We start from the raw sequence: 26,273 nt of genomic DNA on the forward strand, positions 1-26,273 counted from the left end.
CCTCTGTAGTGTCATTCTTGGCGCTCCCCCCGCCTCCTGCATAGCTCCGGTCCCCGACCGCGTCCCTTCCCTCCAATCAGCAGGGAGAGAAGGGACGCGGGCAGGGACCGGAGCGATGCAGGAGGCGGAGGGAGCAGCAGACTGACAGTACAGATGTAAACACAGCCCGCACAGCATGGCTGTGATTTATGTTGGATAGCAGAGAGAGGCAGGGTAGTGGATATACCCCAGGTGCGATCAGGCCACCCACTTTCTGCTAGGCTGCTCCCGAGTGCCACTGAAATAATACAAGAAAAAGAAGGGGCGCTCTAAGCTTTCAAGTTGCAGTATAGAGTAAGCTTCCAGGGCAGGTCTCACCTGTTTAAAGTTTGGCCAGTACAGCGCACACGGCCACAGTTAGCGTCTGTCCCTCTCGACCGAGCTCTCCAAGTCCGATGGGGCGGATGTGACGTCACTCCCTCCTGCGTATTTCCTGGATGGTAACCATAGGAACCAGGGCTCGCTTCCTATACAATGGCACAGCGAGCGGCGCCTGTACGCTGGGGAATGGGGGTGAATGGTGGTAATAAGAGAGCCACAATAGGGCTCAATTGGGCTAAAATTATTTTATTAAAATTGACAACGCGTTTCACGGAGGATCAGCCTCCGCTTTTTCAAGTCTTACACACTTAATAAAAAAAGAGTTCATTTTATACAGGCATCATAAAATTCCAGCCAATCGGTCCTGTGTGGGGCGTGGCTTAGGAACCATAATGTTCATAATACTGGTGAAAAAGTCGTGATGCTCCTAATAGACAGGACCTTATATACAGATCCCGCACAGGAAGAGCATCAGTATGAAAAGGTGTCATCCAAAAGAACTTTGGATACATGTCAAGTACATATATAAGGCAGCTATGCCCATATAGCAATTCATACACCTAAGGTGCGTTTAAACCATATATCATTTCCCATATGCTCTCACACAGAGCCCATTAGCTTACAATACATAAACCATCTCATAGAGATCTACTATATAAAATCCTAAACCATATACAGCCTTTTATATGTACTTGACATGTATCCAAAGTTCTTTTTTTATTAAGTGCGTAAGACTTGAATGCTCGCTGTGCCATTGTATAGGAAGCGAGCCCTGGTTCCTATGGTTACCATCCAGAAAATACGCAGGAGGGAGTGACGTCACATCCGCCCCATAGGACTTGGAGAGCTCGGTCCCCGGCTTGGCAGAGAGGGACAGACGCTAACCGTGGCCGTGTACGCTGTACTGGCCAAACTTTAAACAGGTGAGACCTGCCCTGGAAGCTTACTCTATACTGCAACTTGAAAGCTTAGAGCGCCCCTTCTTTTTCTTGTATTATGTTGGATAGCAGAGCGCAGGGTTAACTTAGAGGGGATCTGGATAGCAACAGAGGCTGGGCTGTATAGGCAGACCCAGCCTCTGTATGCGGATAGCATTGTCAGAACCCCACCTCGGGTTCTCTTTAACATATGTAGCAATTTTGGTAGCAATAGCATGTATGGGGGCTTTGCAATTCACCACCAAAGTCGGCACGAAATTACAAGTAAATTACGCGTAAATTCATGCGTAATTACGAATGAGTATACAAAGTCAATTGAATTACGAATTTGTAATTACATGTATGCATAATTGCGAAAATTTACGCGTAGTTTTGCGTAATCGTAATTAGCAGATTGCGATCATCACTAGAGCAGAGAGGAATTTTTGAGTTCAGATCCGTGAAAAAAACATAAAAACTATTGTATAAAAATGTCATAGTTTTTGCAAAATGAAGCAGAGAAAAACAAGCTGAAAGAAGTCAAATTAAAACAGGAAAATACTATCTAAATCGTATCTCTGGGATTGTACAGATCAGAGTGTGGGATTGTGCAGATCAGTCTGGGATTGTACAGATCAGAGTGTGAGATTGTGCAGATCAGTCTGGCATTGTGCAGATCAGAGTGTGAGATTGTGCAGATCAGTCTGGGATTGTACAGATCAGAGTGTGAGATTGTGCAGATCAGTCTGGGATTGTACAGATCAGAGTGTGAGATTGTGCAGATCAGTCTGGGATTGTACAGATCAGAGTGTGAGATTGTGCAGATCAGTCTGGGATTGTACAGATCAGAGTGTGAGATTGTGCAGATCAGTCTGGGATTGTACAGATCAGAGTGTGAGATTGTGCAGATCAGTCTGGGATTGTACAGATCAGAGTGTGAGATTGTGCAGATCAGTCTGGGATTGTACAGATCAGAGTGTGAGATTGTGCCGATCAGTCCGGGATTGTACAGATCAGAGTGTGAGATTGTGCCGATCAGTCTGGGATTGTACAGATCAGAGTGTGAGATTGTGCCGATCAGTCCGGGATTGTACAGATCAGAGTGTGAGATTGTGCAGATCAGTCTGGGATTGTACAGATCAGAGTGTGGGATTGTGCAGATCAGTCTGGGATTGTACAGATCAGAGTGTGAGATTGTGCAGATCAGTCTGGGATTGTACAGATCAGAGTGTGAGATTGTGCAGATCAGTCTGGGATTGTACAGATCAGAGTGTGAGATTGTGCAGATCAGTCTGGGATTGTACAGATCAGAGTGTGAGATTGTGCCGATCAGTCTGGGATTGTACAGATCAGAGTGTGAGATTGTGCAGATCAGTCTGGGATTGTACAGATCAGAGTGTGAGATTGTGCCGATCAGTCTGGGATTGTACAGATCAGAGTGTGAGATTGTGCAGATCAGTCTGGGATTGTACAGATCAGAGTGTGAGATTGTGCAGATCAGTCTGGGATTGTACAGATCAGAGTGTGAGATTGTGCAGATCAGTCTGGGATTGTACAGATCAGAGTGTGAGATTGTGCAGATCAGTCTGGGATTGTACAGATCAGAGTGTGAGATTGTGCAGATCAGTCTGGGATTGTACAGATCAGAGTGTGAGATTGTGCCGATCAGTCCGGGATTGTACAGATCAGAGTGTGAGATTGTGCCGATCAGTCTGGGATTGTACAGATCAGAGTGTGAGATTGTGCCGATCAGTCTGGGATTGTACAGATCAGAGTGTGAGATTGTGCAGATCAGTCTGGGATTGTACAGATCAGAGTGTGAGATTGTGCGGATCAGTCCGGGATTGTACAGATCAGAGTGTGAGATTGTGCCGATTAGTCCGGGATTGTACAGATCAGAGTGTGAGATTGTGCAGATCAGTCTGGGATTGTACAGATCAGAGTGAGAGATTGTGCAGATCAGTCTGGGATTGTACAGATCAGAGTGTGAGATTGTACGGATCAGTCTGGGATTGTACAGATCAGAGTGTGAGATTGTGCAGATCAGAGTGTGAGATTGTGCAGATCAGTCTGGGATTGTACAGATCAGAGTGTGAGATTGTGCAGATCAGTCCAGCATTGTACAGATCAGAGTGTGAGATTGTACGGATCAGTCCGGGATTGTACAGATCAGAGTGTGAGATTGTGCAGATCAGAGTGTGAGATTGTGCAGATCAGTCTGGCATTGTACAGATCAGAGTGTGAGATTGTGCAGATCAGTCTGGGATTGTACAGATCAGAGTGTGAGATTGTGCAGATCAGTTCGGGGTTGTACAGATCAGGGTGTGAGATTGTACAGATCAGAGTGTGAGATTGTGCAGATCAGTCTGGGATTGTACAGATCAGAGTGTGAGATTGTGCAGATCAGTCCGGGATTGTACAGATCAGAGTGTGAGATTGTACGGATCAGTCCGGGATTGTACAGATCAGAGTGTGAGATTGTGCAGATCAGTCCGGGATTGTACAGATCAGAGTGTGAGATTGTGCAGATCAGTCTGGGATTGTACAGATCAGAGTGTGAGATTGTGCAGATCAGTCCGGGATTGTACAGATCAGAGTGTGAGATTGTACGGATCAGTCCGGGATTGTACAGATCAGAGTGTGAGATTGTGCAGATCAGTTCGGGGTTGTACAGATCAGGGTGTTCTGTTGTGTGGAGCGTATATTTGTAACAGCTCATTTTTCTTACCGTTTATATGACGCAGGATATGATGCTGTGTAAGGCTTTCGCTGCTGCCGATGAGTTCCACATGGGTACTCTGTGCCATGACCTGGTGTCACACGGATACCATGAGCTGCCCAGCTTGCCTCGAGGTACCCGGCTACCATTACTAATACTGTAATATTCTGATCTGCTGAGTAACCTGTCTGGAATTATGAGTCAAAAGCGGTACATTTTTTTTTCAAGAATTTTAGGCCTCCAATTCTTAAAGAGACATTGTAACTAGAAAAAGTTCCCCTGGGGGGTACTCACCTTGGGTGGGGGAAACCTCCGGATCCTAATGAGGCTTCCCCCATCCTCCTCTGTCCCACGGGGGTCTTGCTGCAGCCCATCAAAGCCGGCCCGACAAATACGTCAGCCTGTTCAATATTTACCTTTCCAGGCTCCAGCGGTGGCGCTGTTTCAGCTTTCGGCTCCGAAGTAGATGGAAATACCCGATCTCAGTCGGGTCCGCTCTACTGCGCAGGCGCCGGAGACTTGCACCTGCGCAGTAGAACGGACCCGACTGAGATCGGGTATTTCCGCCTACTTCGGAGCGCAGCGCCGCTACTGCGCCTGCACTGGAGCCGGGAAGGTAAATATTTCCATCGCCGAAGTTCGGAGGGGCACAGCCGGACCCCCATGGGACGCAGGAGGACAGGGGAAGCCTCGATAAGAGCCGGAGGCTTCCCCCTCCCGAGGTGAGTACCCCCAGGGGCCGTTTTTCTCAGTACAGGTTTTCTTTAAGTCATAACTTACCAAAATATGCCAGAATAAAAGCCTGGTAGACATTCTACATATAAATAAAAGACTAGAACACACATTTGTTGAATTAAATTGATGAATAAACTTAAAAAATTGTGAAACTGTACAAATAAGGCAGGTAAAGAGTAGTCAAAATCCAGGCAGAAGTTGGTGCAGGCTGCATACATATGCGTATATATACGTGTACACACACACAGGGCTGGATTTACCATAAGGCACTATAGGCTCGTGCCTACAGGCGCCTGAGGATGGAATGGCGGGTCACTTCCCTCCCCGAGCGCCTCCCTCCCTCTTTCCCTATGCAGAGTCCTGAGCAGAGAGTAAATGAGAGGTTACTCACCCAGCTCTTGGCATTCCAGTGAGGAAATGTCCCAGGTCCGCTTTAAATTTAGTCCCGCTCACGCCGCAACCGCCACACTGATTGGCCGCCGGGTCCCCAGAAGAATAGCGGGGACAGAGGGGATCCTAGCGGCCTGGGAAGAGGTAGCAATGCAGAGGAGAGAAGCCTGGGTCCCACTGCGCAGTGCTGATCGCGCGCGGGACCCAGGAAGTGTGCGTACGCAGGTTTTTTTGCCAGCCCGTCCTGAGCACAGGCTTACCGCTCTCAGCACACAAAGCGGAGCCCATGCTCAGGGCGGGATTACCGCCAAGGGGGTTAAAGTGGACCTGAACTCTTGCATAAAACAGAAGAAAACATCAAGAAATCCACCCTGTGTGTATTTAGAGATTTCAGCCTGTCTAATTCTCCCTCACCTGTGACTACTCACAAGTGTAATTTGATCTTTCAGCTGAGGCAGCTGGCTTCCTCGGCAGAGCAGCTAATTGGTGAACACAGGATGTTAACCCTATGTCTGCTTCTATGAAAGCAGGAAGTAGACACACACAGATTTATTGCAAACATTAGCTGCAACAAAGAAATGTTTTTTTCTGTAAAGGTTATTATGCTGTTGCTTATCTTTTAAAGCAGAGAGGAAGTTCTGAGTTCAGGTCCTCTTTAAGTGCTTCTTTATTGCCGACTTGTCTGTCTGTTTATATCTTTCACATTTCTTAGCCACCAGTTGATATGTTTAATTGGTGTCCCCACCAAGTCATATCTGCTAGGACTGTACTAGAAGCTCAGTGATGTCAGTATGTAATAATAAGCCTCTCGCACACGCTGGATAATCCTTGGCAGAGACGATCGATTAATGCTGCCTTGGTCAAATATCTAGCGTGTGTACAGCTGCTCTCTGCTTTATCACTAAGGGAGGGTCCCCTTCATCAGATAGTGCATCAGATAAGCATGAGGGCATGAGGTTAGTGCAGTGAAAATTTAAAGGGTGAAATACTTTATAAAACATTTCTAATAGATTAGAGGTTAAATTTGATCTAAACATTGAATCCAATAAAAACATCTAATAAAAAGTATACTTGTCCTCTGCCATTGGTGGCCTCTTCTTCAGTGGTTTGGATAATACTCGGCCATCCATCATTGGACTTCCTGATGAAGCTCCTCCTCCTGCCCCCAACCCCCCCCCACACACACACACGCACACACACACACACACACACACCTCTCCATAGGGCAGAATAAGGCCTGTCCAAAAAACGCAGCTTGCTGCTGTCTTATGAAACATAGAAAAGTGTCACAATTACTAATACAACATTATCGTACTATCGATACAGGCCACATGTGGGATATATATGTAGCCTGGGTTACTAGAAACCTGCGGTTACCCTGTGGCATTCTATTTGTTCCTTAACTGTGCAGCATACGGTTATATCACCCGTTAATTACTGTGTTCCCTTTCCAGATGCGTCTAATGTACTGCTGGTGGGAACAGCAAACACTGCTAAAGATGGCGACTCTGGAATGATTTTCTTCTTCAGGTAACTCCACCCACTCTGCCCATTCTCAATTTCCACATTAGTCTTGCCAGACCTGAGCACTGATATGATAAAGCATATTACATCTATTTGTAAATAGTGTAAGCTCTTGGGGCTGACAAAAATTAACCACTCACTGCACCTTGTGCAGTATATCTATGTCCTGGGAAACTTCAACTGAAGTCCCGGGGACATAGATCCTCGTCTACTGTGGCGGAAGGCCGACGATCACTCCCGCGTGGGTACTTGTCGCCGCTCGTTAGAGGAGAGATCAGTAAATGGGAACACCTAACCGATTCATTGATCTAAGTCTCTGTGTCAATGATCGTCGGCATCAATGAGATTCCTGAGGTCATTGTAACTAAGAAGTAACACATCCACGCATTACTTTCTGTTCGTGTACTTGTAGTAGCCAAATAGTAAAATTACACCTACATAATTTTTTTTTTAAATTAAATAAACTACACTAACATTTAAAATTAACTCCTTACCTCCCATATTTTTCTATAGTACCCTAATACAATTTTCAGTGACTGAATTTTTTTAATATGTATGTCAATCGGATATATTACTCTTAAAGGACTTGCGAGGCCAAAATCCGGCCCCCAAATGTAAAAAAAGTTATCTACCTGTATGACTTTCTAAGGCACGGAGGACGCCGTCCGCGCCCTCCGTGCCGTTCCGCCGGGTCCCCGCCTCTCAATACGACCCCGAATGGCTCCCGACCCCACGGCCAGGGTCGGGCTCTGCTGCCTGTATAAAGATGGCCGCCGACCCTGGCCGCGGCTGCGCACTCCGCATGGCCGCTACTGCGGCTGCGCAGCACTAGGGCCAACCCCCCGATCCACGCAACAGGCTGTTTCCTGTAGCGTGGATCGGGGGGTTGGCCCTAGTGCTGCGCAGCCGCAGTAGCGGCCATGCGGAGTGCGCAGCCGCGGCCAGGGTCGGCGGCCATCTTTATACAGGCAGCAGAGCCCGACCCTGGCCGTGGGGTCGGGAGCCATTCGGGGTCGTATTGAGAGGCGGGGACCCGGCGGAACGGCACGGAGGGCGCGGACGGCGTCCTCCGTGCCTTAGAAAGTCATACAGGTAGATAACTTTTTTTACATTTGGGGGCCGGATTTTGGCCTCGGAAGTCCTTTAAAGAGACACTGAAGCGGAAAAAAAATTATGATATTATGATTTGTATGTGTAGTACAGCTAAGAAATAAAATATTAAGATCAGATACATCAGTCTAATTGTTTCCAGTACAGGAAGAGTTAAGAAACTCTAGTTGTTATCTCTATGCAAAAAAAAGCAATTAAGCTCTGCGACTTTCAAAGTCGTGGAGAGGGCTGTTATCTGACTTTTATTATCTGAAGTGTTATTGAACTGTTTACTTTTCCTCTGGCAGAGGAGAGGTCATTAGTTCACAGACTGCTCTGAAAGAATCATTTTGAATGCTGAGTGTTGTGTAATCTGCACATATTATAGACTGATGCAATGTTAGAAAAAACACTATATACCTGAAAATAAAAATATGAGAATATTTTCTTTGCTGCTAAACTTCTAGTAATTATTCATAGTACACAACCAATTCATTATATCATATTTTTTTTTTCGCTTCAGTGTCTCTTTAAATTTGCATATATGGACTTATAGTTAGTGATGGACACAAAACTGAAAAAATGCACCAATTCCAAATAAAATATTGGCACCATACATTGTACTAGGGAAATATTTTAAATGTTACAATAACCGGAACAAATGGGCAAATCAAATGTGTGGCTTTTATCCACAGCCGAATGTTTTATTCTATAACTATAATGGCTGAAAACTGAGAAATAGTGATTTTTTTTCAATTGTTTTTTTAACATTTCCCATTAGAATGCATTTAGAATAAAATAATTCTTAGCAAAATGTACCACCCAAAGAAAGCCTAATTGGTGGCGAAAAAAACAAGGTATAGATCATTTTGTTGTGATTAGTAGTGATTAAGTTATTGGCGAAAGAAAGGGAGGAGCACTAAAAGGTGAAAATTGCTCTGGTCCTAAAGGGGAAAAACCCCTTAATGGTGATTAATACTTACCTTCAGGGGGCTGCTTCCTAGCCCTGCCATCTTCTCCATCTAGATCTGCAGGTGCAGCAGTTTGAAGCGCCCTCGGCAATAGCGTGCATCTCCGTCCACCGCAATGCATGGCAGGAGATGTAGTGCTTAAATGTGAGTATGTCTCCCGGCCGGGAGCCAGATGCTGTTACCACAGGCGTTGTAAACTGCAGTACCTTGGAGTCTGGCCGGAAAATATGACACCGGCACCGCCCATACAGATGGGGGCTAGAGTGCAGCCCCCTCCTAAGGTAAGTAATGCTTGTCACCCACCAACAGTACACACTATTTGCCTTGGAGGGATATTTGTTTTATATATTTTAGCAAATCAGTTCTCGGCTCCCTTTATGACTTTGATAGAATCTACCAGTAGTCTGTTGGACAACATATCCGATTGATTCATTTTGAGCAGTTTATCGATCAAAAGTCTAATCAGACATGTTAGAAAATCCCTCTGTTTGGGGGCAGAAGAGGGGCATTGTTGGGGGGGAGATGACGACAATATTTTGAGTCCTTATCAAAGGGTAACGGGGGGGAGGGGACATCCAAAGTTTTGTTTGGGGGGGGCGGTGACTTCTAGTTACACCCCTGAGTAAGCCAATGGTCAGCTTGCTAACAGCCATGATTAGGATGGGGTATCCACAACATTTACTTCTCCTGTGGTGAACTCCACCAGTGGTCAGTGGACCCATCTGCCCGGTGTCCTATACGACGTGCAGCCAGCATGATCCCCCACACACATAATAGAGCAACTATCATGACTCCTCCCACCTGTAATAGAGCAACTACCATGACTCCTCCCACCCATAACGAGGGGAGGATAAATAGTTGGGGACTTCTTCAGCCTTGCCCCCATCCCCCCCCCCCCCCCAGCTGCTGTTCTTCCAGTAGCTTCACCCCTAGTCATGAGGGCAGCGATAGCCACATAAAATCACTTCCATGCTCTGAACATGTGTTTCTTACAGGGAAGGAGCGGTTGTCTTCTGGAATACTGAAGAAAAAACGGTGAGTACATCTACAACATATTATTATTATTGTATTATTATTTCTTTATTTTTCAAATATGATACAGTTCTGACACTTTACATTTGGTAATGAAGCAATCCCTGGAAGGGGACCTCTAGATTAGATTAAATTAACAAACCTATTGGTAAGCTCCAATGTTATAGGACAATGCAATAAAAGGAAGAAGATTTCTTGCTGCGCTCTTCACAATGCCACAGCCTATGGATAGATAAAACTCAACATAGTGTAATACTGAAGTGCACAATCAGGTGCCTCGCTGTGTCTCTACAAATCACAATGGGCCGCCACTCACTTACTATAATTTCTCTTTATTGTAACAAGGTAAAAGACAACACCGCGATTCCCCCACTCCCCCCACCCATTAACATCCCCAATCCCGTGCTGGACCAATCAAGGAGCGCTCCTGGACACCACCATACACATTCACACTCCACTCATCAATCATGGATTTACACGATCCGTATCAATTGAATGAGATAAGGCATGTACAGTGACTTCAATTCACAGAACCGTTCCGCTTGTCTGAAATTTGCTCCGGAGTATATACAGGCTATGATCTATTAGCATGCAGCATATTTTACAGTCCAGAATCTTATTTTCAGTAACTGCGTAGTATCTTCAATAACTGCGTAATATATACAGACTGTGATCTGTCAGCATGCAGCATATTTTAACAGTCCAGAGTCATATCTTCAGTAACTGCGTGAGCCTCATGCAATGCTTGTCTTTATCCTGACTTTAACAACTCCTTGTAAGCATAAACTCAGCAAGTCCTTACTCCAAGCACCATGCCATCATTAACCATGCTGGCCCTCCGCACAGCTACGCATCCTCAAACATATCTCCTTCAGGCGTAAGGGATTTACCTTCTCTCCGCCCGGCTGATTAAGATGATGCCTCCCACTGCGGCGTCCCGCAGTATACAGGTACCTGTGTGGTTCCGTTACTTGCCGGCTAATAGCATGTCACTCGTCTCCTCGTATGGACGCCGGAGCTGCTTCTCGTGTCCAGCGCGTAGGCCACGCCCACATACGCTATACGCCCACCAAAGTGAGCTTCGTCAGTGTGATGACGCTATGGCTTGGTGATGGTGGGAACACCCTCTTCTATTTAAAACAAAACTGCCCTTGATCCAAGCCTCACTCTGGGTCCGCTCCTCGATTCTGCGCATTTAGGGAATCATTACTGTTTGAAACAATCCCGTGCTTCTGTATTATATTGTAGAGCCTCACAGATCAGCAGCGATCATCATATTATTTCATGCTACATATCTTGGCATTTCTACTGCTTTGTTGATGCTCTCAGTGTTTCACGCTTCATTCCTCTATCATGCAGCAGCTCACCAATCGTTGCCACCTCCAAGGCCAGGTGGATCTAGTGTTTGTATGGATTGTCCAATAACAGCAAAACCAGTTACAAAGGAAGTCTTAGAAACCTGCGATTCCAGTCAGCCCCGTTTCCAAAGCGGGGCGAGGCAGGTATCCGGCTGCAGCGCAGTGAAGTAGGGGGCGCAGTGATAGATGGGGGAGCCGCGGGGAGGGGGTGTAAAAATTGCAACCTATACTACGACCATCCTTATAGGTAGTCAGGTATGAGTGCCCCCAGTATAGATAGCCAGGCATAGGTGCCCCATATAGCTAGCCAGACATAGGTATCCCCAGCAGTATAGGTAGCAAGCTGTAGGTGCCTCCAGTATAGGTTAGCTAAGTATAGGTGCCCCAGTGCATGTTAGCTAGGTATAGGTGCAGCCAGTATAGGTTAGCTAGATATGCAGTGGTGTGAAAAACTATTTTCCCCCTTCCTGATTTCTTATTCTTTTGCATGTTTGTCACACTTAAATGTTTCTGCTCATCAAAAACCGTTAACTATTAGTCAAAGATAACATAATTGAACACAAAATGCAGTTTTAAATGATGGTTTTTATTATTTAGTGAGAAAAAAAACTCAAAACCTACATGGCCCTGTGTGAAAAAGAAATCGCCCCCTCAACCTAATAACTGGTTGGGCCACCCTTAGCAGCGATAACTTGCAACAAGTCTTTTACAGCGCTCTGGAGGAATTTTGGCCCACTCATCTTTGCAGAATTGTTGTAATTCAGCTTTATTTGAGGGTTTTCTAGCATGAACCGCCTTTTTAAAGTGACTCCGAGCTCATAAAAAAAATGAAAGTTGTACTCACCTGGGGCTTTCTCCAGCCCAGTGCTGGTCGGGAGGTCCCACGACGGCGTCCTGGCTCTTCTCCTTCTCCCCGATCCGGAATGGCTGACAGGCCGCAGCCCAGGCGACACTCGCCCGAGTGTCGGGCTGCTCCTTTCGCGTATGACGCGGATTACGTCACACGCCGGCCGTCTCGCGTCATCAGGGCGGCCGGCGTAAAAGTACTGCGCATGCGCGATTAAAGCGCGCATGCGCCGTACTGCCACGCCAGCCGCCATGATGACGCGAGGCGGCCGGCGTGTGACGTAATCTGTGTCATACGCGGAAGGAGCAGCCCGACACTCGGGCGAGTGTCGCCCGGGCTGCGGCCTGTCAGCCATTCCGGAGCGGGGAGAAGGAGAAGAGCCAGGACGCCGTCGTGGGACCTCCCGACCAGCACTGGGCTGGAGAAAGCCCCAGGTGAGTAAAACTTTCATTTTTTTTATGAGCTCGGAGTCCCTTTAAGGTCATGCCACAACATCTCAATAGGATTCAGGTCAGGGCTTTGACTAGGCCACTCCAAAGTCTTCATTTTGTTTTTCTTCAGCCATTCAGAGGTGGATTTGCTGGTGTCTTTTAGGTCATTGTCCTGCTGCAGCACCCAAGATCGCTTCAGCTTGAGTTGACGAACAGATGGCCGGACATTCTCCTTCAGGATTTTTTGGTAGACAGTAGAATTCATGGTTCCATCTATCACAGCAAGCCTTCCAGGTCCTGAAGCAGCAAAACAACCCCAGACCATCACACTACCACCACCATATTTTACTGTTGGTATGATGTTCTGTTGCTGAAATGCTGTGTTACTTCTATGACAGATTTAACAGGACACGCATCTTCCAAAAAGTTCAACCTTTGTCTCGGCGGTCCACAAGGTATTTTCCCACAAGTCTTGGCAATCATTGAGATAGCAAAATTGAGACAAGCCTTAATGTTCTTTTTGCTTAAAAGTGGTTTGCGCCTTGGATATCTGCCATGCAGGCCGTTTTTGCCCAGTCTCTTTCTTATGGTGGAGTTGTGAACACTGACCTTAATTGAGGCAAGTGAGGCCTGCAGTTCTTTAGATGTTGTCCTGGGGTCATTTGTGGCCTCTCGGATGAGTTTTCTCTGCGCTCTTGGGGTAATTTTGGTTGGCCAGCCACTCCTGGGAAGGTTCATCACTGTTCCATGTTTTTGCCATTTGTGGATAATGGCTCTCACTGTGGTTCGCTGGAGTCCCAAAGCTTTAGAAATGGCTTTATAACCTTTACCAAACTGATAGATCTCAATTACAGTACTTTTGTTCTCATTTGTTCCTGAATTTCTTTGGATCTTGGCATGATGTCTAGCTTTTGAGGTGCTTTTGGTCTACTTCTCTGTGTCAGATAGCTCCTATTTAAGTGATTTCTTGATTGAAACAGGTGTGGCAGTAATCAGCCCTGGGGGTGACTACAGAAATTGAACTCAGGTGTGATAAACCACAGTTAAGTTATTTTTTAACAAGGAGGGCAATCACTTTTTCACACAGGGCCATGTAGGTTTTGAGTTTTTTTTCCTCACTAAATAATAAAAACCATCATTTAAAACTGCATTTTGTGTTCAATTATGTTATCTTTGACTAATAGTTAACGGTTTTTAATGAGCAGAAACATTTAAGTGTGACAAACATGCAAAAGAATAAGAAATCAGGAAGGGGGCAAATAGTTTTTCACACCACTGTAGGTGCAGCCAGTATAGGTTAGCTAGGTAAAGGTGTCCCCATATAGGTTAGCTAGGTATAGCTGCCCCAGTATATGTTAGCTAGGTATAGGTGCAGCCAGTATACATTAGCTAGGTATAGGTGCCCCCAGTATAGGTTAGCTAGGTATAGGTGCCTCCAGTATAGGTTAGCTAGGTGCAGGTGTCCCCGTATAGGTTAGATAAGTATAGGTGCCCCAATACATGTTAGCTAGATATAGGTGCAGCCAGTATAGGTTAGCTAGGTATAGGTGCCCCCATATAGGTTAGCTAAGGATAGGTGCCCCAGTATATGTTAGCTAGGTATAGGTGCAGCCAGTATACATTAGCTAGGTATATGTGCCCCCAGTATAGGTTAGCTAAGTTTAAGTGCCCCCAGTATAGGTTAACTAGGTATAGGTGCCCCATATAGGTTAGCTAGGTATACGTGGCCCCAGTATAGGTTAACTAGGTATAGGTGCCCCGTATAGGTTAGCTAGGTATAGGTGCCCCCAGTATAGGTTAGCTAGGTATAGGTGCCCCCAGTATAGATTAGCTAAGTATAGGTGTCCCCATATAGGTTAGCTAAGGATAGGTGCCCCAGTATATGTTAGCTAGATATAGGTGCAGCCAGTATAGGTTAGCTAAGTATAGGTGCCCCAGTATATGTTAGCTAGATATAGGTGCAGCCAGTATAGGTTAGCTAGGTAAAGGTGCCCCCATATAGGTTAGCTAGGTATAGGTGCCCCAGTATATGTTAGCTAGGTATAGGTGCAGCCAGTATACATTAGCTAGGTATATGTGCCCCCAGTATAGGTTAGCTAGGTATAGGTGCCCCCATATAGGTTAGCTAAGGATAGGTGCCCCAGTATATGTTAGCTAGATATAGGTGCAGCCAGTATAGGTTACCTAGATATAGGTGCCCCAGTATAGGTTAGCTAGGTATAGGTGCCCCAGTATATGTTAGCTAGGTATAGGTGCCTCCAGTATAGGTTAGCTAGGTATAGGTGAAGCCAGTATAGGTTAGCTAGGTATAGGTGCCCCCATATAGGTTAGCTAAGTATAGGTGCCCCAGTACATGCTAGCTAGATATAGGTGCAGCCAGTATAGGTTAGCTAGGTATAGGTGCCCCCATATAGCTTAGCTAGGTATAGGTGCAGCCAGTATAGGTTAGCTAGGTATAGGTGCAGCCAGTATAGGTTAGCTAGGTTTAAGTGCCCCCAGTATAGGTTAACTAGGTATAGGTGCCCCCATATAGGTTAGCTAGGTATAGGTGCCCCAGTATATGTTAGCTAGGTATAGGTGCAGCCAGTATACGTTAGCAAGGTATAGGTGCAGCCAGTATAGGTTAGCTAGGTTTAAGTGCCCCCAGTATAGGTTAACTAGGTATAGGTGCCCCGTATAGGTTAGCTAGGTAGAAGTGCCCCCAGTATAGTTTAGCTAGTTATGGGTGCAGCCAGTATAGGTTAACTACATAAGAGATCCCACACTGGTGGTGAGAAGCCTTATTCATGAGTTGAGTGTGTGAAATGTTTGGGGAATAAATCAAACATGAGAGATCTCACACTGGTGAGAAGCGCTATAAATGTGCTGAGTGTGGGAAATGTTTTGTTTGGAAACCACAGCTTCATAGACAGGAGGGATCTCACACTGGTGAGACGCTCTGTTCATGTGCTGAGTGCGGGAAATGTTTTGTTTGTAGATTACATCTTGTCAGACATGAGATCTCACTCTTGTGAGAAGTGATATTCATGTGCTGAGTGTGGGAAATGTTTTGTTTGTAAATCACATTTTGACAGACATGAGTGATCTCACACTGGTGAAAACCCCATTCATGTGCTGAGTGTGGGAAATGTTTTTGTTCGTAAATCAAAACTTGTCAGTCATGAGAGATCTCACACTGGTAAGATGCCCTATTCATGTTCTGAATGTGGGAAATGTTTTGTTCGTAAATCACTGCTTGTCATACATGAGAGGACTCACATTGGTGAGAGTCCATATTCCTGTGCTGAGTGTGGGAAATGTTTTGGAGATAAAAGAAACCTTGTCACACATGAGAGATTTCACGCTGGTGCAAAGCCATATTTATGTACTGAGTGTGGGAAAATATTTTTTTACCAGAAATCTCACCTGTTATGAGAGAACTCACATGCATAAGAAAACATCCATGTTTTGAATGCGGGAAATGTGTAGGAGATAAAGGGAGCTTTGTTAAACATAAAAGATTTCACATGGGTGAGAAGCTGTATTCTGAAAACACAACTATTCAGACAAGCCTATAATGTGCTATATGTAGCATTAACCACTTGCCGCCCACAGTGCTAACCCCCCCCCTAAAGACCAGGCCGTTGTAGTACTGGGCTGTGCAGGCTTTTCAGCCTCCTACACAGCCCAACTTAGGTGCCCAGCGATCGGACTCACCTCCTTTTTTTGTCCCTTAGGGGACATGCCGCCGGAGGGGTCCGATCGCTGCGGCCGTTTGTTGGTTGTTGTTTTTTTCCCAGCCTCCTATGAGGCTCTCCCTCCCCTTCCCTCCTCCCCTTCCCTCCTCCCCTCACAAGAATTGGAACAGGACGGCGATCCGTCCTGTTCCGCCTCTCGTAGGCATCAGCCTATGAGAGGACGGCGCTCCCCGGCCAATCAGATGCCGGGGATCGCCGATCTCGTACAGCGCTGTGGCCCCCGGCAGCGCTGTACTGATGTAAACAAAGGGGATTTCTTTGCCCTTACGTTTACAAGCAGAGGCTATTCACGGAACTCCGTTCCGTGAAGCGGCAGGGAACGATCGTGCATGCGCGCATTTCCCTGGGAAACTGCAGCCCCAGGACTTGACGCCAATTGGCGTTAGGCGGTCCTGGGGCTGCCGCCGCATTCACGCCCATTGGCGTGAGGCGATCTTTTAAGTAGTTAAAGCCTCACTGCTCACTGCTGCCTGGTAACTGCCTAGTCACTGCCATCTGAGCACACAGTTCAACTACAGCCAGTATAGGTTAGCTAGGTATAGGTGCCTCCGTATAGGTGATGGAAGGGGGAGCCATGGCCACACCGGGACTCAGCCTCAGGCACGGGGACGGGGTGCGACTTTTCCTTCTCTTTAGCCCACCCTACCCCCTTCCCCAATGCTCCCCCCTTAGAAGCCTCTTAGAAGTAGCAACTCACCTCCTTCTCGGCCCAAGTGCCGATCACTTGAGCCGGCTCCTCTGTCTGCAGCTTTACCCTACCTTCATGTATTAGTAGCAGAACCGGTTGGTGTCACAAACCGGGTGGGGCTGAGTCTTGGTGAGCTGCTATATTAACACCCTCCCCTAATCCCCCCCCCCTTCCCGGACAGCTGCCTGGCTTTAGTGATCCAGGGACCAGGTGATGACCTCCGTAGAGGACTTGGAAAAGTCCTTTACAAGAGCCAGCAGAGGTGTGGCATGGAGCAGGAGGAGGTGTGGCAGGGGATGGGAGGGGCATGGCAGTCAGTAGGAGAGATTTCAGCTGGGGTTTCCAACTAGGAAGTCCAACCACACACAGTTTAATCTAAATTGTTTAATCGGAAAATGATGGTTTTTTTTGCAGTATAGGAAGTGCATTGACTTGACAGGTCCTCACTGCTGACATCATGATGCCTCCTTGCTCCTCCCCTCCCTCTCTTCTCCTCCCTGCCTTTCTGATCCTGGATGAGGTGCTTACACTCCACGTTGGGGGCGGGGTTGTCTGACTATGATCACTGCCGCATCTCCATATTGGCAACTGACCGCTCTGATCAGGCATGCTCTCACGAGTAATCACGAGTGTGTAAACACTTGAATTTGTAATTTAAATGAGCATTAATTACCTCAGGTGTGTGGCAGGGATATAAGGGGTTAGTTACTCATAATTCCGCGTCCTCCCTGCGCTCCAAATTGCTTGCACACGTCCTATTGGACGCGTTGCAAGCCTCATCACTGCACACTTCCTCCTTCTGGCTTGAAGGAGGAAGTGCCTGCAGTGAGGCTTGCAAAGCGTCCAATAGGACGTGTGCAAGCTATTTGGAGCGCAGGGAGGACGCGGAATTATGGGTAACTAACCCGCTTATGTCCCCGCCGCACACCTGAGCTAATTAATGCTAATTTGAATTACAAATTCAAATGTTTACACACTCGTGATTACATGTGAGAGCAAGCCTGGCCTCTGACATCGTATCGGTCACATAAGGCAAGATAATTTCTTTGCCGCAGTCTTGATGAACCTGGCTCCGTAAGAGGAACAGTTGAATCTATTGATGGAATTATTTTGCTTTTCTTCCAATGAAGGTGAAGGACGTGATGAGAATTCTGGAGCCGCATGAAATCCAGCCATATGAAGTTGCTCTGGTGCACTGGGAGAACGAGGAGATGAACTACAGCTTCGGAGAGTAGGTGGAACGTTTATCCCGACCAGACAGCTCAGGAAGTACTGCTGCCATTTTACCTTTAGGCCGGTTTTACACTGGGCTGATTTGATGCTCCACCCCCATTGCATCGCACCGCAAAACAGAAAACGACATTAACCATTTCAGCCCACGGGTATTTTTCACCTTATGGACGAGAGGAATTTTCCAATTTCAGCTCTCCTCCCTTTCATCCCCCAATAACTTTATGGGCTTGATTCACAAAGCGGTGCTAACTGTTAGCACGCCTGTGAAAACCCCCTTAGCACGTCTAAACAAGCATTTTGCGCATAAAACTTTACGCACGCAAAACTTTATGCGCGTAAAACTTTACGCGCGTACTGCACAGAGCGCAGGGCGCTCCGCGCGAAGTGCCCATTAAAGCCTATGGGACTTAGCGCGCGTAAAAACTTTGCGCGCGCAAAGTTAGCGCGCGATCTGATTGAGAAATCCGGTGCTAACCTACTTAGCACCCTGGTTAGCGCGTCTAAAGACTTTAGACGTGCTAAGTAGGTTAGCACCGCTTTGTGAATCAAGCCCTATCACTACTTATCACAAATAAATGATCTATATCTTGTTTTTTCTGTAGTACATTTTGTTAAGAATTATTTTATTCTAAATGCATTTTAACGGGAATAATTAAGAAAACAATGAAAAAAAATCATTATTTCGCAGTTTTCGGCCATTGTAGTTTTAAAATACCACATACTACCTTAATTAAAATCCACACATTTTATTTGCCCATTTGTCCCATTTATTGCAACGTTACAATTATATCCCTAGTATAATGTATGGTGACAATATTTTATTTGGAAACAAAGGTACATTTTTTCAGTTTTACATCCATCGCTAATTTTTAGCCCATACATTTATAATAATATGCCCTCTTGACATACATATTATTTTTTTATTCCCTAAAGTCAGTAGGGGTAATTTTACTATTTGGCCACAAGATGTCCCCGCTAAGCAAATCTACAAAACAATGTGTTGCTACATTGTAACTAGGGAAGTGACACAGGCTTCAAAGGAAGCCATCATGGGTGGCCTACGGGGAGATTAATTAATGGGAACTGCGGTGGCAGCGGAAGGACGGCTCTATTTAAGAATAAACACTGTGTTTATTCTCGGCGGACATGTAAGGACATTCTTAGCCGTCCCCTCACCCAGTGACATACTCCCTGCTGGACAAGAAGTACATCGCTGGGATTCCTGGGTTCCCCCATTGTATTCACATAGTTCCATGCATGAAGTTAGAAAGCAGGGTATGGGAAATATTGCATGAAGCTAGAAAGCAGGGGGTGGGAAATATTGCATAAAGCTAGAAAGCAGGGGGTGGGAAATATTGCATGAAGCTAGAAAGCAGGGGGTGGGAAATATTGCATGAAGCTAGAAAGCAGGGGGTGGGAAATATTGCATGAAGTTAGAAAGCCTAAATAGATAGCTAAACCTTTGCAAGGTTATATGCATTTATTTTTTCCCAGAAACCTTGTGGTCCTGCATGGCTAAAACTCCAATCAGTAGCTGATACCCCCTTTCCTAGAAGAAATCTTTACCTTTTCTCAAATAGATCATCAGGGATGTCTGAATGGCTGATATTGTGGTGAAACCCCTCCCACAATGTGATGTCATCAGAGCAGGGACAAGGTCCTCCAGCACCCAAGGCTGAGACACCAAAGTGCGCCCCTCCATCCCTGCCACCCCAGCCGTCACACACTGATTGCTATTAGACTAAGAGGCACCCCAGAACCCCCAACACCTTAATCTCGAGTTATCTGGCTTGCAGTCACTGCCATGTATCCCCTTTTCTTATTTCTCTTTGATTCAAACACAATAGGGGAAATAATGGCTTTTTCCAACTGCCAAGCAAGCGGTATCTCCCTCTGTGCATAGAATTCTCAGTAACAAACATTCCGTACAGATCACCTGGCAGGACCAGTGATACATATCAGAATATAAATCAGGGAAAGGAAAGATTTTACAATGGGCAAAGACTGACTAAATAATCTATAAATAAATATTGTAAACCATGTTATTTTCACTATAGCTCCACTTGAATCTGTGAGTTTTCCTGCAGGGGACACTCAAGGCTTGTCAGAGGTGAAATTGTGCTGAATTCCCAGCTGGACACAGATGAGATCATTCTAGAGAAATTTGCCTTTTCAAATGCTCTCTGCCTTTCCGGTGAGTTTCAGTACAGTAAAACAAGGCTTTTCGTTTGGGGAACCGCGACTTTCTGGGGCAGCTCAAAAAGTTGTCATCCTACTGTCACCTAAAATGATCAAGAACAACTGTTTAGTGCCACAGGCATCATATGCATACATGGTACATAGATTTAGAAGGACTTTAAAGTGTACCTGAAGTGACATGAGCTAGACATAGGTACATATAGTACTAAGGAACAACGCTACTTAAAAACAGATTGCATCCTTATGACTACCTGCTTGTGAGTGCAAGCCCCACTAGTGGGATAAAATACACACCCAGCGTTCAAATAAAATGCACCTGTCTACTACTGGAGGATGTTGGTTTCCGGAATAGCTTGCATGCAACTTATTAGGTACTCGTCCCTCCCACTGCGAAGAAGTTATCCCTCATAGGAGGGGACCTAACACTAACTAATCCTAAATTATGCATATGCATAGCCTGGGTGCATTACCAAGTAAAAATTAAAAATTGCGCAAAGGTGGATCAGCGCATCACCAGGCCGCGTTCGAATGGCCACCAATCAGAGGTGCGCTGAGGGTGGCCATTCGGAGGCAGCCTGGTGATGCGCTGATCCAACTTTGCGCAATTTAAATTTTTACTTGGTAGTGCACCCAGGCTATGCATATGCATAATTTAGGATTAGTTAGTATTAGGGCCCCTCACACGGGGATGACTTCTTCGCAGTGGGAGGGACGAGTACCTAATAAGTTGCATGCAAGCTATTACAAAAACAACATCCTCCAGTGGTAGACAGGTGCATTTTATTTGAATGCTGGGTGTGTATTTTATCCCACTAGTGGGGCTTGCCCTCTCAAGCAGGTAGTCATAAGGATGCAATCTGTTTTTAAGTAGCGCTGTTCCTTTCCTCGCCACGTACAAATGTAAGTAACTTTGGTCAGCTGCTCCCATGTAATAGCATTGCTTATTGATGTTTATGCAGAGCTTCTGTATGGTTTCAAGGTGCGTTTTGTAGTTTCTTGGGGGGGCTCAGCACACCTCTGATTGGTGGCCATTCGGAGGCGGCCTGGTGATGCGCTGATCCACCTTTGCACATATAGTACTAACCCTACTAAGAAACTGTCAGAAGCCCCTTTCTGTTCTCTCTGCACAGCAAGAGTTAAAGGATACCTGAGGTGACATGTGACATGATGAGATAGACATGTGTATGTACAGTGCCTAGCACACAAGTAACTATGCTGTGTTCCTTTTTTTCTGCCTGAAAGAGTTAAATATCAGGTATGTAAGTGGCTGACTCAGTCCTGACTCAAACAGGAAGTGACTACAGTGTGACCCTCACTGATAAGAAATTCCAACTATAAAACACTTTCCTAGCAGAAAATGGCTTCTGAGAGCAGAAAAGAGATAACAAGGGTCAGTAGTTCTTAGATTTTAGCTCTGGCCTACTTTAAAGGAGTTTTGTGGAGTGCTGAAATAAACAAAAGCCAACACTTACCTGGGGCTTCTATCAGCCCCCTGTAGCTGTCATGTCCCGCACCGTCCTCCTCCGATCATCCGTTTCCCTCCGCCGGCACGGTCAATTATTCGTCTAACTAGATGAATAGTTTAACAAGATGAATAGATGCGTAATTAGACCGGGACCGGCGGCGGGGAATGAGTGATCGGAGGAGGACAGCGCCGGGACATGGCCGCTACAGGGGGCTGATAGAAGCCCCAGGTAAGTGTCAGTTTTTGTTTATTTCAGCACTCCACAGAACCCCTTTAATAAATGTGTCATTGAGGCCCCGTTACCCCTGTACACGTTGCCGTCCGGATTTCGGTCTGATGTTCACACTGCATGCGTTCCAGGCCAGTGCGGGCTGCGAACGCATGCTGCACACATTTCTTCCCGAAACGCACAACTGACCCACTACAGTGAATGGGTATCAGCCACGCAACGCATGCAAACGCAGATGGCGTGCGTTCGTACGCGTTGCCTTTCGATCGCATGGCCATCTGCGTTTGGTAAGACAAAACACTCTTATCTGGCTGAGGTAATATGTAAACTATGTGGCTAATGTTCTGTTTCCATCAGTACTTCACATACAACTCATGCTCTCATACGTTTTTTTTTTCGGTTCAGTTGTGCTTTAAAACACACTTGAAGTGAGAGGGATATGGAGGCTGACATATTTATTGACCTTTTAAACAATGCACATTGCCTGGCTGTCCTGCTGATCCTCTGCCTCTAATACGTTTAACCATAACCCCGTAACAAGCATGCAGATTAGGTGCTCTTCCAAAAATCCATAGTTTGATTTGGGATCCTTCGTTATTATTATTATTTTTTGTATTTATAAAGCGCCAACATATTACGCAGCGCTGCACAATAAATAGGGATACATACATTGCAACAAGGGGTGACAGACAGAGAGGTAGCAAACGGTTATACAACATAGCACAAGGTTATACATACAATCAGGGTATAACATGCGGTTTACAGAGACCCGGCAAAACAAGTCCGAGTTAGTCAATGAGAAGGGTGTCATTGCTGGGGTAGTAAAACAAAGAAGGACACACTAAGGGAGGGGGGAGGCCCTGCCAAGGCTTACAATCTAAAGGGTGGGAGGACACATAAGGTAGGACTGTGGAAAGAATGATTAACAGAGAGTTAGAGTGTGGTAGATGTGGGGTAGGCTATTTTAATGAAATGTGTTTTGAGGGCTTGCTTGAAGGTGTTGAAGAAAGGAGCAAATCTGAGGGGGAGTGGAAGGGAGTTCCATAGGGTGGGGACAGCTCTTGAGAAGTCTTGTAAACGTGCATGGGGATGAGAAATGCGTGGGGAGGTCAGGCGGAGATCATTGGAGGACCGGAGGGGATGGGCAGGTATATATTTGTTGACGAGCTCAGAAATGTAGGTTGGGCAGGTCTTCTGCACAGATTTGTAGGTAAGGCACAAAACCTTAAAACTGATCCTGAAGCTGATAGGGAGCCAGTGTAGGGCTTCACAGAGGGGAGAAGTGTAAGCACAGTGGTGGGAAAGTCTGATGAGTCTAGCTGCTGCATTCATGACTGATTGAAGGGGTTCAATGCGTTTTAAGGGGAGGCCAGATAGTACGGCATTGCAGTAGTCAAGGCGGGAGATGATGAGGGCATGGATGAGAAGCTTGATAGTGTCTGGGGTCAAAAAGGGTCGTATTTTGGAGATGTTTCGAAGGTGGAAGTTGCAGGATCTGGTAACATTTTGGATGTGTTGGCTGAAGAAGAGGGCAGAGTCTAGGGTAATGCCCAGGCAGTGGGCCTGGGAGGTGGGGTGGATGGTAGTGCTGTTGATAGTACCCTCTGATCAATGATGAAGATAGTTTCCATTACTCTCCCCTCCCCAGAAGCGTTATCAAGGCAACCGCCAGGGCATGGGCTCATGCACATGGCAGAAGTGCAGCTACCCGACTGTCTGTTGCTTCCCCTCAACAATAATGCAGGCGTCCCCCTACTGGCCAGCAGAGTGTTTATCATTTAATTCCATCCATAATATCTACATATCTACATTCAGGATTGGGGTACTTATGCATTATCCCATCTACTGAGTTTGGCAGCCTACTGTTGAAATTCTATTTACTCTCCTGGGAACAGCAAAGCATCGTTGGAAAGCCAAGAGTCTTTACTTTTGTTTGCATCAGGTCCCGGGTCAGTGTGATGGACTGTTCCTGAGTTACGGGGTGTTGAAGGGGAGGTGTCTCCTGCACCTGGCTGCAGAGAACGTGTTTAGAGGAGTCATGGACGGACCCGACATGATGATCACACCCTGGGGGGGGGGGGGGGGGGGGAGGAGGAGTCTGCTTCCTCCTTCTCAGCATTTATTGGTGTCTTCAAGAGTCTTGAGTGCCCGGTATCACTGATTACAGAGGAAGAAGGATCCGCCCAGCCCCGCCTCCTTGTCTCCTGTCTGTGTGTCTTATTGGCCGGGGCTGGAGACTCCATTCCACTGTGCTCTCTGCAGCCAAGTGCAGGGGACACCCTTCCTTCAAGCCCCCCTAACTTGAGAGCATCGCACTGACTCGGGCCCTGGTGCAACAGAAAGCCAGGGCTCCAAGCTTTCCAGAATTGGGTAGATCCTCCCAGGAGAGGGAAGAGAATTTTAACAGAGGGCTGCCAAACTCGCGCAGTCGATGGGATGAAAATTTTCAGTACTAAAAACGAACCGTGTTTTTCCCCTCTCTATGTTGTGACAGTGAAGTTGGCCATGTGGGAATCTACGCTGGACACGTTTGTCGAGTCTATCCAGTCAATTCCAGAAGTAAGTCACATAGGATCTGAGATACGGAAGTTAAAGCAGGATTGTCCGCTATAAAATCAAATTCTATTTACCCACTGATCTGTGTTTATTATGCAGTCTACAACCTGACCCTGCCTTGCAAGCATTCCAATACTGTATAATCATAAATGTTTCTGCTGTAATAAATCTTATCTCAGTCAGCCTGCTCTATTCTGGTACATTGCCAGGGAAGCTTGTTATCTCCCCTCCCACATTCCTGCTCCGCACTGATTGGCTGAGGGCAGTTCAGTGTGACAGGCTGAGGCTGAGAAGGGAAATACACCTCTCCCCTCTGCAGAAGCTGCTGTAATATGATTTCTGCTGTGCTCACATGTGTTTACAAAGCAAGCTGGATATGTCATTACAGAGTAAGGGATGAAATTACATCAGAATTCCCTTCAGTCAGAGGCAGTAAAGATGGAAAATGCCGGGTACCGCTTTCTCTTTATTTACTTCATAAAATTTACTAAAGTCAAAATGTGGACAGTACAATATATATGTTATGTAAGTAGAACAAGTAATTATCTACTTATATACCGGTAAGTGTTTTTTTTTTCCTCGGATAGTGTGGGTGTCCTTGTTGCTTTAACCTCCTTGCCGGTTATCCCAAGCTCAGCTCGGGGTAACCTGCGCAGGAGGATTTCTCAGGCCCCGCTGGGCTGATTTGGATAATTTTTTTTTCCTACACGCAGCTAGCACTTTGCTAGCTGCGTGTGGTACGTTATCGCCGCCGCTACCCGCCGATTCGCCGCTACCCGCCGCGCCGCCCGACCCCTGCACAGCCTGGCCAATCAGTGCCAGGCAACGCTTAAGGGTGGATCGCGATTCCCTCTGACGTCCCGACGTCCATGGCGTCGGTGATGTCATCCCGCCCCGTCGCCATGGCGACCGGGGAAGCCCTGCAGGAAATCCCGTTCTGAACGGGATTTCCTGCTTACTCCGGAGTGGGTGGGGGGATGCCGCCGCTCAGCGGCTATTATGTAGCGAGCCCTAGGCTCGCTACATGATTTGAAAAAAAATAAAAATAAAAAAAAGTGCTGCGCTGCCTCCTTGCCGGCGGGAATTGGACCAGCAAGGAGGTTAAAGAACCACTATGACGCAAAAATCATAACAGTTAAAATACACGTAAACACATATAAATTATGAAGAACATTTCTCCCAGAGTAAAAAGCAGACATCTTAATGGATCAGGCATTTATAAATATCCTATTTGTCCACCTTTAGTGCAAATTAGGAAGTTTATATATTTCCAGCTATTCTACCAAAGTGCTCTGCGGGAGCGTGCAAGCGCGCATTTGTTACCTTCAGTTCATGGCACAAAGTGGTTAAAATATGACGTCCAATAAATGTATCAAAAAAGATGTATGGGTACCTTTGTTGTGTATATATAGCCTAAGTCCTTTTTTTCTGGTTCACCCTTGATAAATGCCCCCCAGACCATTAGTACAGCTCAGGACTTTTTGCCTTTTTTCCTGGTCTTCAAAACTTCTTTTTTTTTTTTTTACTTTTTTTTCCAGATGTTAAAAGCCAGAAAAAAGCTCAAACTGTCCCACGATGATGTTATGCAGAACATCGGAGAGTTATTTGCGCTAAGGTAAATGTTAAGGATTATCATACTCGTGTTTATCATACGCTGGGTCCCCGGTTCGAATCCCAGCCAGGGCACTATCTGCAAAGAGTTTGTATGTTCTCTCTGTGTCTGCGTGGGTTTCCTCCGGGCACTCCGGTTTCCTCCCACATTCCAAAAACATACGGATAAGTTAATTGGCTCC

General features: G+C 46.2%; 1 protein-coding gene across 2 annotated transcripts in view; it reads left to right on the forward strand.

The window, feature by feature from the left end:
* RMND1 (required for meiotic nuclear division 1 homolog) overlaps nt 1–26,273 on the forward strand; it is an 84,580-nt gene that overhangs the window by 8,973 nt on the left and 49,334 nt on the right. For both annotated transcript variants that reach the window (XR_011030101.1, XM_068273095.1), the window contains exons 3-9: nt 4,022–4,130; nt 6,576–6,651; nt 9,701–9,740; nt 17,929–18,029; nt 20,119–20,225; nt 24,419–24,483; nt 26,019–26,095. Coding sequence is in view for 1 of the 2 variants with exons in the window: in XM_068273095.1 (XP_068129196.1) it covers nt 4,022–4,130; nt 6,576–6,651; nt 9,701–9,740; nt 17,929–18,029; nt 20,119–20,225; nt 24,419–24,483; nt 26,019–26,095 (575 nt within the window). In the remaining variant the exon portion in view is untranslated. The remainder of the gene's footprint in view (nt 1–4,021; nt 4,131–6,575; nt 6,652–9,700; nt 9,741–17,928; nt 18,030–20,118; nt 20,226–24,418; nt 24,484–26,018; nt 26,096–26,273) is intronic.

This window comes from Hyperolius riggenbachi, chromosome 3 (assembly GCF_040937935.1).
Source record: "Hyperolius riggenbachi isolate aHypRig1 chromosome 3, aHypRig1.pri, whole genome shotgun sequence".
In the NCBI taxonomy this organism is placed as follows: domain Eukaryota; kingdom Metazoa; phylum Chordata; class Amphibia; order Anura; family Hyperoliidae; genus Hyperolius; species Hyperolius riggenbachi.